The 12,292-nt window shown below is 48.4% G+C and overlaps 1 protein-coding gene and 1 long non-coding RNA gene across 12 annotated transcripts in view; one reads left to right on the forward strand and one right to left on the reverse strand.

The window, feature by feature from the left end:
* The window catches only part of RUNX1 (RUNX family transcription factor 1), a 244,093-nt gene that overhangs the window by 92,802 nt on the left and 138,999 nt on the right, over positions 1-12,292 (reverse strand). For 3 of the 11 annotated variants that reach the window (XM_036880186.2, XM_036880185.2, XM_057504329.1), the window contains 2 exons: positions 8,474-8,512; positions 2,384-2,637 (listed from right to left, as the gene is read on the reverse strand). In XM_036880186.2, the coding sequence (XP_036736081.1) occupies positions 2,384-2,637; positions 8,474-8,512 (293 nt within the window). Of the gene's footprint in view, positions 1-2,383; positions 4,632-5,496; positions 7,401-8,473; positions 8,513-12,292 lie in introns of those variants that run through there. The other 8 variants (XM_036880191.2, XM_036880187.2, XM_057504331.1 and 5 more) reach the window with 6 other exon arrangements.
* Positions 1-12,292, forward strand: part of LOC130684221 (uncharacterized) — a 32,630-nt gene that overhangs the window by 2,258 nt on the left and 18,080 nt on the right. The window lies entirely within an intron of this gene.

Genomic DNA, 12,292 nt, shown 5'->3' on the forward strand with positions numbered 1-12,292 from the left:
ATTTTCATAGAGAGATTGTCTCAAGCTTAACATAAAAACTCAAAGTTTTAAATAATAATTTCTGTATAAACTTCTTGGGAGGCAGGTGGGTGCAAAGTGTAAGAGGTGGAGCCGGGGACACACAGGGTACCGACCCAGATGCAGTCCCGTTTTGAGTTCAGCTTGCTTTTATCCTTAACCTTTTGAGTTTGTTCCCTCACTGAAAATTTCATCGGCTCTCTCTGTGAAGCAGGGAGCAGGTTTCCTTACGGAAGAGGCCTCTCTTTGTGGGGACGGGAGTGGTGACAGATATTACTCAAGTGGTCTGATTTCTCCACTGTCTTGCCTTTCCCCCAAATGTTCTTAAGACCCGCTTGAGCTTTATTGAAGAGACCTATACCTTGATCTTTTGGTAGCCTGCAAACTACCACTCGGTAAAACAAACTAGTTTTTTAAAAAAAGTGAATTGTTGAAAGTCCTCTTTAAAAGGAAACCGCTATGGTTCTTAAGATGTCTGCTAAAAAGAATTCCCTGATGGCTCATAACAGCAATTTATATGATTTTTTTCATTCTTTTAGAAAAAAAAATAATACTTTCATGTGGCAGCCTGAGAAATTACATGACTTCCACTCCTGAAGATTCTTTATTAATCACTTAGTGTTTTGATGTACTTGGGTGTGGGTTCCCTGGCAGAGGAGGGGAGAATCCAGGAGATCCTGATTTACCTCAGATGAAGCCACAGATCCCTTGGAACCCACTCCCTTGGTATGTCTGGGGCACTGGGGTTTAAATGCCCCTGTGGATTATCAGCCTGTCTCCTTCCCTCTGCTCTTATCTGAAGTGGCCCCAGGGCCCAGCCCTATGAGGTTTCCTCTCACTAAGGGACTCAGTCCTCTCTGCCAGGTTAGTCTGTTTATGTAAAGGGATTAGAATAAATTAAAATTGAAATGGGCTCCCAACCCAAATCTACAGAGATGGAGGAAGGGAAGGGGGAGTCCAGCGGCTGCAAACCTTACCCTCATCTCCTACCCCCTCAAAAACTGCTTTCAGAAAACGTAGGCAGTTCTGTAGACACAGACAACTGCACTTTTTGTTAGTTGAGTTTTACAAATCATAATCTAAGTTTACAAGCAGCGTAAAGCTTAAAAATAAAGAACTCTGACAGCACTTTTTAAAAAAGTGAACGTTATTCATTGTAACCTAGATCAAGAAAGATACAGCAGAGGCCTGGGACTATAAAAAAGCTTATATTAATCCTCCCTTAAAGGGGACAATTATTAAACCAAGTTATTCAAAAAAAGTAGCTGGTCTTCAGTGTTTTTTTCCACCTGCCTGCCTTAGCCCTTTAGAAGGTCATTAGGAAATGACCGCACTGGTCGTACTAAAAATCTGAGCCTTATTAAACCCACTCAGGACAGAAGAACAGAATCCCCCCCCCCCCCCGCCGAAGTTAGATTTCTAACATTTGCTGCCAGGCTGGAGGGGTGGTTGTTTAAAAGCGCCCGGGGTTGTTTACATACCCCGTCGAAGGCCAAGGTTTTAAAGGCAGCTCAAAGCTTGATGGAGCAAGATCAGGGGGAAAGTGGACGGAGACCCCTGGGGCTGCTCAACGGAGATTGCTCGGTCCACGCCGCCCCTCTTCAAACGGAACTGCCGGCGGGTCGGACCCCGGCTCAAGGAAGACAGCCTCGTCACCTTTCGCTGCCCCGGGCTTAATCTAGGTGAGCGGGCGATGACGCTCGGGAGGGTTCCAGGAAAAGAAACAGGATTCCCGACTTGCGGCTTCGGGCAGGCTAGAAGCTCGCAAAAACTCTTCAGAAAACTTTTGCAAACTTAACTACGCCCGCTGTGGACTTTGGACATGCTAATTCCTACAGGGCTGTTAAAAAGGGGTGGAGGTGGGAAGCCCTGACAGTTTTCCTTGCGAGTTTATTTTCACTGACCCGAAGGTATAAAAGTATCTCTATTTTATTTCCTAAAGCCTCCATCGGAGGGAGGCAGAATGGTTTGGGTGTCAAGCCTCTAAAGGTGGGGGAGGGAAGCAAGGGAGCAGACCGGCTTGTCCCTGCCGGGTTATAACTTTTCCTACTTTGTAGCAAAGCAAAGGAGCCTCCTAGAGAGGTCCCGACCAGCCCTCGGTGGCCGGTTGGGAGACATCCTGGTTTTTTCGGCCCTCCCTAGATACAGCCCCGGCGAGTCTCCCTCAACCCGCCTCGCGAGGGTCGCCACGGCAACGCAGCATCCCCCGACTCCCTAGCGCAGGGGAATGGACCAGGGGTGCAGGGGGCCGTGCCGGCCCCTTCCTGAAACCTGGCCCTGCCCGCCCGGCAGCTGCCCTCCCAGGTCGCCCCCGGCCTCGGTCGGCCTCCGCCTGTCCTCCCGCCACCCTCTCTGGGCCGAGTACCTTGAAAGCGATGGGCAGGGTCTTGTTGCAGCGCCAGTGCGTGGGCAGCACCGAACAGAGGAAGTTGGGGCTGTCGGTGCGCACCAGCTCGCCGGGGTGGTCAGCCAGCACCTCCACCATGCTGCGGTCGGCGCTCCTCAGCTTGCCGGCCAGGGCGGCGCCGGCGTCCGGGGCGCCCAGCGGCAGCGCCTCGCTCATCTTGCCCGGGCTCAGCGCGGTGGAAGGCGGCGTGAAGCGGCGGCTCGTGCTGGCATCTACGGGGATACGCATCACAACAAGCCGATTGAGTTAGGACCTTGCAAACAGCTCCTACCACACGGCGACAGGGGCGCGAATCTTCAGCAAGCAGCTCCCGGGAGACCAACATACAAGTTCAGGGGCCTTTATTGCTGCGGAGAGGGAGAGGGTTAGGGGAGGTGTGGGGGCTAAGTTCCTAACAGTCCAGGAAGGGGAAAGTTCTATTCAGCTGATTCGCCTCAGACCAGGGCAGGGCTCCTAGCAACCGACCGCTTAGTGCTTTTAAAAGTGGGCGACCAGAATCCACAGTCAAATGCCAAGGGAGACCATCGTCTGAATCTTGCTTTGAAAGTTTTAAGTTCAGTCTTTGGAGGTTACAATTCCCATACACTTCCTAAAATATGTATGCGGAGAGCAAAAGGACCAGAAAATACATAATTTGGAAGTTCCAGTAGTCAATCGCCTGCCAGTTTTTTTTTCCAGGTGAGTTTTTGTCTAAAGTTCCAACACAACACAAAATATACGAGTGTGTTCCATATACAGCGCCACTGTTACCATGCAAAACTGGCTTCGGTCCTCAAAACCAAGAGCTGAGACTTCCAAAGATCGTGCTCCAAATGTATGTGCACATATATGCTCTACTTCATAAAATATTTACAATACGATCTGTAGAGAATTTAAACACAAAAGAAATCCATTAATGTTCGCTCCAGATTTTTTTTTTTTTAAGTAGCCTTGAAAATCAGCTTCAGTAGTTGAAGAAGGGCTGGGCTAGAAATACTTGTCTTATTCTCTCAAATTCTGGCAAAATGATCATTCAGAAAATTCAGCTTTTCAAAAGAAAAGCCAATTTAAAAAAAGTCCAAGTTGATGACACAGAGTACAGCTCAACACATCTGAAAACTCGGGTTTGGGGATGTTGGTTAAGTTTGTGGCTGATCCTGTGGTTTGGTGGGAGTTGAGCAGCAGCGGAATCACACGCACGCAGACACGCGCTCTTTCGATACCAGCCACTGTCTACTTCGACTCCATGAGTCAGCCCCGTCTTGGGCAGGAACGAGATCTTGCTCCAGCGTCGCCCCGGAGCCGGCCGGTTAACTGCTCCTTCGCGCTAATACCCACGATCACTACCTGACCGCAGCAGGTGGAGCGGGCCTTGCAGGAGGCTCCGCAGCGCAGATCGAAAGAGACCGGGTGGCTCGAGTTACACACGCAGGCACACACTCCCACGCACACTGCCACGCACACACAACTTCACGGTCTGCCTTGAAGCACAGCGCACTTTCTTTTGCAGTTGTCAAATGAAACAAAAGTTCACAGTCAGAAAAGAAGTTGAACCATCCAGCCAAGGAACCAGTTCATTCACAAGAAAGAAAAAAAAAATCGAAGTTCCAACGTAGGCACAGGAGAAACAGCAACGGTTGACTTGCTTCCGGCGTCCCCAGGAGCCCCGGGAAGAGGTGCCTGCCGGCTCAGGGCCGGGCAGCGTGGTACCCTGGCTGGGTCCCGCCGCGGGGCGCCCGTCCCGCCTGCGCCCGCTGGCTCTATGAATGAGAGTGCCTGGAAATGAACGTGCTTTTACTGTAAGCCCGGCCCTAGGAATTCCATTCCCTCAGCTCGTTTGCATAGGGGCGGACGCTGGCCAATCACAGGCCTTTCCGGTATCAGCCAGGGCGCGGCTCTCGGCCGCGGGCTCCTGGAATTGGCCCGCGCGCCCCCGCCGCTGCGCGCTACTGTACGCAGCCTGGGTGGAGAATTCACGGCCGCCGCGGCCACTCCGCGCTCCTCACGCATCCGCATCCACGCACAAACGCTTGCCCGAGGCTCCGCCCTGGTGCGGACCCTGACCCTGCGGCCTTGCAGACACTTAAGGGCGCGCGGCCGCCGGCCAGGGGGCTGCGGTGCCCTGAGGTGTCAGAGGAGGCCGCGGTCCGGAAAGGTGGAGAGGCCAGCGGGCCCGGGGAGGGCTCTGGCCGCGCGCCGCGCTTGGAGGGGCCCGGGCCTGGAGACCAGCCGGAGGGAGGTGCCCTGCGCGTCTTGGAGGTGCAGCGGCCGCCGCGAGGCTCCTGGAACCGTGCTCGGAGCCCCCGGGCTGCCCCAGGCCCTGAGCGGCCGCCCGCGGTCGAGCCTTCCTCTCTCTGGAGTGGGTGGGATTCGGTCGCGAGGAGGCCGGAGGCAAAGGGCGAGCGTCTGCACAGCCCCACGACCCAGTTGGCAGCTTCAGCGAAGTGGCGCTGATTCAGTTAATGCGACCAGACGGTTCTCGGTCTCCACAACATGCTTTTTGTGATTTTAGTTTTCGTTCTCGGTTTGTTTTCTTTAATTGGTGTTTTTTTGCGGCGTCTGGGCTGTGGCTTAATTAGGCAGCGCGCTTCGCTCAGGCCGAGCGTGCTTAGCGGCGAGCGGAGTTGCCTTGTCAGAAAAGACCCTAAAGAACCGGCGACTGGAAAAAGTTGAAAGCCTCCGCCCGGCTCGCTCCGCGTCCTCGGAGCGGCGGCTCCCGGAGGCTGCGCGAGAGTCCCCCGCTGGGCCCAGGTCGCCACCCACCTCCAGCTCCCCGGAAACAGCCCCGGCTCCTCCGCCTGCTCCCGCGCGCGCGAGCGGGCCGGGGTGCTGAACTCACCCCGACTGTGCGCGCGGGCGGGAACTTCCCTCTGCACCCGTCCCCGCGGCGCCGGCGGCATTTTCGCGGAGCTTAGGGGGCCCCGCCCCCTCCCCGCGCGCCCGGCCGGTGCCTCGCGGCGGGGTTCCCTCTCCTCTCCCCTCGGAGCCCCCCGCGCCTGCCCCGCCGGGGCCCCCTCGCCCCGTAGGCGGGCGCGCACCCTCCCTTGCACGGAGCCCCTCAGCCGCCCCCGCGGGGCCTTCCCTCCCGCCACCTCCTTCCCCTGCCGACGCGCTGTGGGTTGCTAGGGGCCGTCGCCGCCGCCGCCGCTGCGCCGGACTCTCCTCGGACCCTGCCGCTGGGGCCTGACGGAGGCGGAGTCCGCGGTGGGCCGGCAGCAGAGGCATTTCCCGGTCACCCCGGGCGGAGAGAGGCCGGGCGGGCTGCGCGGAGCGTCCGGGAGGCGGGCACCGGCCCCAAGGGAGGCGCCGCGGGCGGCAGGCGGCGGGCGGCGGGCTTGGGGTGGACACCAGGGGGCAGCAGCTGCCCTCGCTGCCGCCCTAGACTCCCGGCGACCGCGCAGTGCGCCCGGGAACGCCCCCGACGGCGCTGGGCTCTGCCGGCCCTCCTTGCGACCTTTGCGTCTCTATTGTAAACGCATCAGTTTGGGGAGAAAGGACCGCAAACGGCCGCCGGAGCCAGTGTGAGCAGCCACGTCCCACCCGCGGAGCAGCCGGGCTGGTGACTTGGGAGCCCTCGCCAGGGAACCTGGCTGCCCCTACCGGCCCTTAGTAGGGTCTGTCTGCTTTGCCTGATTTCCGCGGTCGGCCCGCCCCAGGCCGTCGGCGCTGCAGGCGTTCCGGGTGCCCTCGCTGGGCCGGGAGCCCCTTGTCCCTCCTGCCTCACGCGCTTCCTCCCAGGTGGGCCCTACCCCTCGTTCCTCTCCAGAAAACCCGAGACGCTCCCGGGAACTTCCAACGCCCAGCGGAATTTCGTTTTAATGGTCTGGGGTCTCGGATAGAAATTCCTTTGTATTTTAGGTGAAAAATGATTTTGAAGAAGCCCCATTTCAGGTGTAAACTCCTCCCCCCTCCCCCCAAACACACACATCTGCTCTTCACCTTGGCTAGCAATTCCAAATACTGCGCAGTCACCAAACCTCCCCGGCTGCCTTCTCGCGGCCGGGCGCAGATGCTGCCCGCTCTAGAGGCTTGCTCAGGCAGGCGAGTGAATCCCTTTGCCTCGGTTCACACGCATTGCCCTAAAAGCACCCCAAGCGCTCCTGGGGGCCGTCGCCAAGTGCTTCCCCAGGGAACTCCCGCGATGCGCGGTGGGGCTCGGGAGTGCGGAGGAGGCAAAAATGGCCTCTGACTCGGGGATTTAACAGACTGCGGAATCCGCCCCTCGGGAAGGTCAGAGAAGTACCCCTAAGGGCTCAGGTGGTTTGAAACCCTGAGCCCTGCGAAGGGCTTCGGGTCGGGGTGTCCTCCGCAGTCGCCCGGGCGGAGGTCAAGTTCCCTTCCTCCGTGAGAGGTGCAGCTGTAGATGTTCCAAGTTTAGCCTTTCAAGGGCAGCACTGTGGGCGCTGCTCAGATGAGTTTCAACCAATAAATCCCATGTTCGAACACCGACAGGGGCGGTGAGAGCAAAGAAAGCTTTTGCTGATTTATTCTAACTCCGGCCGCCGGGTTCTGGGACCTGCGGGGCTATAGGTGCACCGTGCACACTTGAAAACCAGAAACTAACAACAACAAAAAAACCCTAGTGCACCTTATCGAGGAACTAAAATGAATAGAAAGAAGGTAGCACGAGGCTTAACTAAAGGATATCTGTAACCCCTTAGTCTGAAAAGCTTTTTATAGAGCTTGTGAAGTTCGGTAGCATCATATACGAATGAAGAATTCCTTTCCACCAAGAACGTTCATTGCAGCAGCAATATAGGACTTTCCTTCCTCTGCCTCTCTGAGAAAGGGAAGGAAGCATTATCGCATTAACTCCCAGTGTTCCCTTGGAATACTACTAAAATTTACTCTTGTCATAATACAAAATAAAATACAACGAAGCAATATGTCGGGCTGATGCTATATGATAGGTTCTTCCAAATTTGTTGCATAGGGGAAATTTCAAAACGGCCTATAACAGAAATGAAATGTTGTTTTCACAGTGAATTTTTAAAGTAGTGTTTGATTAGTTGGAAGATAAACAATAGTTTCACTGGAAAACAGTTCATTGACATTTTCCTTCTACACTTTAGGTAAATATAACAACTATAGGTGGTCTCAGAAAATAATTGAGTATTTTACATTTTTGCTCTTTTAAGCCCTCTCAAAAATAAAGTACGCATAAAAATAGGATAAGAATCTGAATCATTCTCTTAAATCAAAATTCCTCTCTGTAACACATTTCTAAAATTACATCTTAAAAAATGTAATATGCCAGAAAGGATTATTTATATTTTCAGCGACCATTTCAATAAAAATTAAAATCAGCGAATGTGTTTTGCTAGTGGTTCAGGACCAAATTGCTGCAGCAGATATAATGTCACACAGAAGAACATTTTGATGAAGAGTAACATATTAATTTAACGTATGTACAAATAACCCCTCTATGCACATCATCCAGTTTTCAACTTTGGAATTTAACACATTTTTTCCCCTCTGGAGAAATTATTACACTTTCAAAATCTAATTACTTTGGGCATGAGATTCCCCAGTTCTTTCACTACATCCTTTCTCCCTATTGAATGTTTCCATGGGATTCTGTGGTTGATGTGTAACTATTTCACTCTAACTTCCTAGGTCAATTGTGCAGCTCACAAGTAGCGAACTTCTTTTTTGTGAAAAATCTTAATCATTTTCAAGTTTTAGGAATGCTTAGTAAACATTTTACCCTCATAAAAATTTAGCATTGCCAGTGCTATAACAAAGGTAATAAACTAGGTTATAACAGATAGAAGCCAAGCTCTATTTATTTTTAGAGAGTCATAGAGAGTCTTTTAATAACAGCAGAATGCACCTGTGGCAAACGCTGTAGAACCGAGGGTGTCATTTAAGGTTTCATTGGAATGTTTTATTTGGTTTGACATTCACAATATGGAGAACAGCTTTTAAGTATTTTTGAATCAGCAAAAAAAGCCTTAATTATTGGTTAATTTACATCATAAGTTATTTATAGAGATACATAGATAAAAATCATTATGCATATATGAATGTGCACATTTTATAAAAAGTATAATTTGGAATCTAACATACCGTGAACGTCTCTAGATGGATTCATTCCGTGTACACATTCTGAAAGGATAGAAAGTAGGAAAATAAGAACTGTATGAATATACTGACAGCAAACACCAAATTTACTGATCATTGATGAATTTCATTCTAATTGCAATAAATGCAAGTATAAAAACTAAATTCCTCCCTCTCACTTTTGCTAGCTTACTGCCTCTCAACAGTTTTTTAGCACTGGAGATTTTTATAGCCCGTTGTCCAGCTTTGGCACAAAATAGCTTAAAACAGTAAATCAGCAAATAAAAAATGAAGTTACATATGCACATGATTTTATGTGACTTGAACCAGTGTTTTCCATTGCTAACAAATACTGAATTTTTATCTTTTATAGAATCACCTCTTTTAAGCTCTATGTATGATGCAATGTGATTTATTTAATGAACATTGGAAATACATCTGGAGGGAGGAAGAATGAATCAGAATTCAAGGTGAAATTAAAATGAAACCTTCATGCAAGAACATTTAGAAAGCTGTAATACCGCAGAGGCTAAATGCATGAAGTAAAAAATATGAATTTTTAAAACAATGAAAGTAAACAATTTGGAATACAGCTTCTGAAAGAAGCAAACTGGTAGGTAAACATTATGGTAGGTAAACATTTCAATGCTAGGACATTTTGGAAATATTCCCTCCATGCTTGTTTTACTTTCTTTCGTTTGCTGGGGGGAGTATATTATTTATATTGAAATTTCTTATTCTTGAAATAACAGGTGATATCAATTATTGTTGAAAATAATTGTCATATGATAATTTCCAAATATGAATCACTTACTGTATACTGCTGCCTGTACAGTTATAGGTAATCCATTAAGCAAAGCCACATGAAGCTATTTCTCTTTCCCTTGAATATCTATGTACCATATCATGTTCTGAATTTGAAATTACTGTATCAGTCTTGTAAACTGATAATGGTCTGTACTGAATAATTAACATGGAGTAAATGCCATTTTTCAAAGCCTTAGAATTTGAGCATTTCAAATGCTGCAGACTTAAAGCTTTCAACTCCACTCCACAATATTGCATGATATAGCTTAAAAAATTTTTAAACTCAGAAAGGAGGTAATTACTTCAGATTTCCAGATGCTGTTTAAATAGGCAGGAGAACAAGATTTACAGCTCCTTAGTTTTATATTTTTTGCCAAAGCTAAAAAAGCAACAAAAATAATAAAAGGTTCTGAAGACTGCCCTGTGATGAAAGGTTAAAGGAATTAAATATGTGCAGTCTCAAAGGAGCATCCTGAAAGAAAAATCAAGATTGTGGTTAACATGTACATAAAATGATTCCATAAAGATTAAAAAAAAAATAGAGCAGTGAAAGAATCATTTGCACTAATTATGAATGATAAGGTAAGAAATGACAAATCTACCCTGAAGGTAGTATGTTCAGTTTTTGTAGGCGTGGGGGTAAATCCACAATGGTAAGATTGACCAGACAGCTGAATTTATACTACTAAAGAGACCCAGCAGAATCAACCATGCTGGAAATTCTCTTGTGAGTACCTGAGAAGCCTCTCTGTTGTCTGAGTCTGAGAAATAGGAGGTGCAGGGTAGAAAAGCAAGTGTTTCCTCTACACACCTAATATTTCAGCTATTCTGAGAGAAAAGTCAAGATTTTTTTTTTTTAACCTAGAAAGAAAGGCAAAAGCAAGTGAATGTGTAAAGGTATGCAGGTTGACCATTGAGAGCTTTCTTAGTTTGCCCTGTGTCAGTAGCCTTGGGAACATAGCACACACAGGTAAGCTGGGAGTGGGGGCGTGGTATCTGTAAGTGAAGAAGCACCTAGAAGTGATTTGTTCAAGGAGTTGTTAAAGGGGCTGGAACCTGAACTGTAGGAGAGAAGAGATCTTGAATGTTCATGGCAGTGAGAGCTGAATCTGGCTAGCTTATTCTCCAGCTCCCTCCCTCCCTTTCTCTCTCCCTTTCACTGAATGCTACTATATACCATCCAGTGGCCAAATGCTTTTATTTACCTTGCCAGATTTAATCCTTGCGCTAACACCATTACCATCCCCATTTTATAGACAAGGACCCTCACACTTGGAGAGTATAGGGATCTTGACAAGGTCACTTTCCCTTTGATCTCTATGCACATATACACACACGCATGTCTACATATGGGTGTGAACGTGTGGTGAGCTATGTTTCTTTTTCACCACAACTATATATACTTGTGGGTGTCATTTTGTGGAGTTCTGAAAAATTAAATTCTGATCTCATTTTTCACTTTTATCTTTCCCTGTTTCATGGTCTGCATCAGAAAATATCCCTGAAATATTTTGCCATGCAAATTTCAAATATTTAGGAGTCACATCCTGATGTTATTTCTGGCCATTCACAGAGTTTGAGGAGAAGGTCAAGGTCTATTTGGCTGAGAGGCTGTTAAATTCATAATAAACATAAAACGGCTTTCTAGCCTTTTTCTGCCTCTACTCATTCAAAATGGCATCTTGAAAACTTTCCCAGATATGAGATATTTTATTTTCCTTACTTCATTCTGCTAATGCTTTCAGTGTGCCAAGCAGAGTGCTAGACTAGTTGATAACAAAGGACAAATAGAGGAGAGCAATGGAGTGTCATGGCTGCCGAGAGACACACATGTAGGGGCTAGGGAGGTGGTAGGAAGAGACACAGGAGGAAGACAGGGCGGCCTCACCTGGTGGGCTTGGGAAAGACTTGAGCTAGGAAGAGAAAGAGGAGAAAATAAGATCTTAAAAAAACAAAGGAAAGGCATGTCCCAAAAGCCAAGGAGGGGAAGGACAAGGACTGAAACAATTACATTGGATTTGTTAATAAGGCAGCCATGGTGACCTTTGCTAGTAGAGATTCAGTGGAGCAGAGATTGGGAAAGTGAAGGGGATGTAGGAGGTGGAAGGGAAATAGATGGGGTGGCAGGGGGAGGGAAAGCCCAAAGTTAAAATGTGTGTGTGTACGATGGAAGACACACAAGGATATTAACATTTGCCATGTGTGTTTTTCTGAAGACACTCACCAAGCCCAGCCCCCACCTCAAACCAGCTCTTCTTGCCCTCCCCACTACACTGTAGTTCTCCCAGTTTCCAGAGTTGGATCCATGGTTTTATCTTTGACCTCATCCAATCTGTTGCCAAATCGTCTTTTCGATTTCTTTGTTCTAATTTATCCCTGTTTTATTTTCCCATTGCCATCATTCTGGTTCAAGTTCTCACTCATGACCTCTCACCAGCTTTTTTGCAAAAGTCTCCTAAAAAGGGTGTTTCCATTAATTGCATATAGTACTTTCAGATTAATTATCCATATTACCACAATTCTGCAGATTCTGTCCCAGGATGCATCTCCTGTGCACCCCAACTGTAAAGCAAGCTCTTCAGCACAGTCCTGCAGGTTAAGGGCTACCTTCACTGTCCCTATCTTGGATGGGTGTCAGATCCTTCTGCCTCAGGTGAAATTTCGTCTCCAGGGCCAAGCATATGCTTTTTCATGGTCTCTAGGTCCTCTGCAAGACCCTTGAACTGTATTTTACTTTGTGTTGCAACTATTTGAATATATTGAAGGGTGGAGGGGGTAAGAGTTAAGGGATGGAACCAAGTGTTCCCTGTCTTCAGGTTTCTATGTGGAGTGACATTCCTTGGTGTAAAACTCTTGACCTCTTTCCATATCCTCATTCATTCTCGATCATAAAACACTGAATTGCTTGGTTAGTAACTTTGGGAAAAGAACCTAAGTATAGTAGGCAGAATCCTAAAATCAACCCCCAAGATTTCCCACCCTAATCCCTGTAAATATGATAAGATATCATGTCCTGGT

The sequence above is a fragment of the Manis pentadactyla genome, chromosome 1 (assembly GCF_030020395.1).
Source record: "Manis pentadactyla isolate mManPen7 chromosome 1, mManPen7.hap1, whole genome shotgun sequence".
NCBI classification, from domain to species: Eukaryota; Metazoa; Chordata; class Mammalia; order Pholidota; family Manidae; genus Manis; species Manis pentadactyla.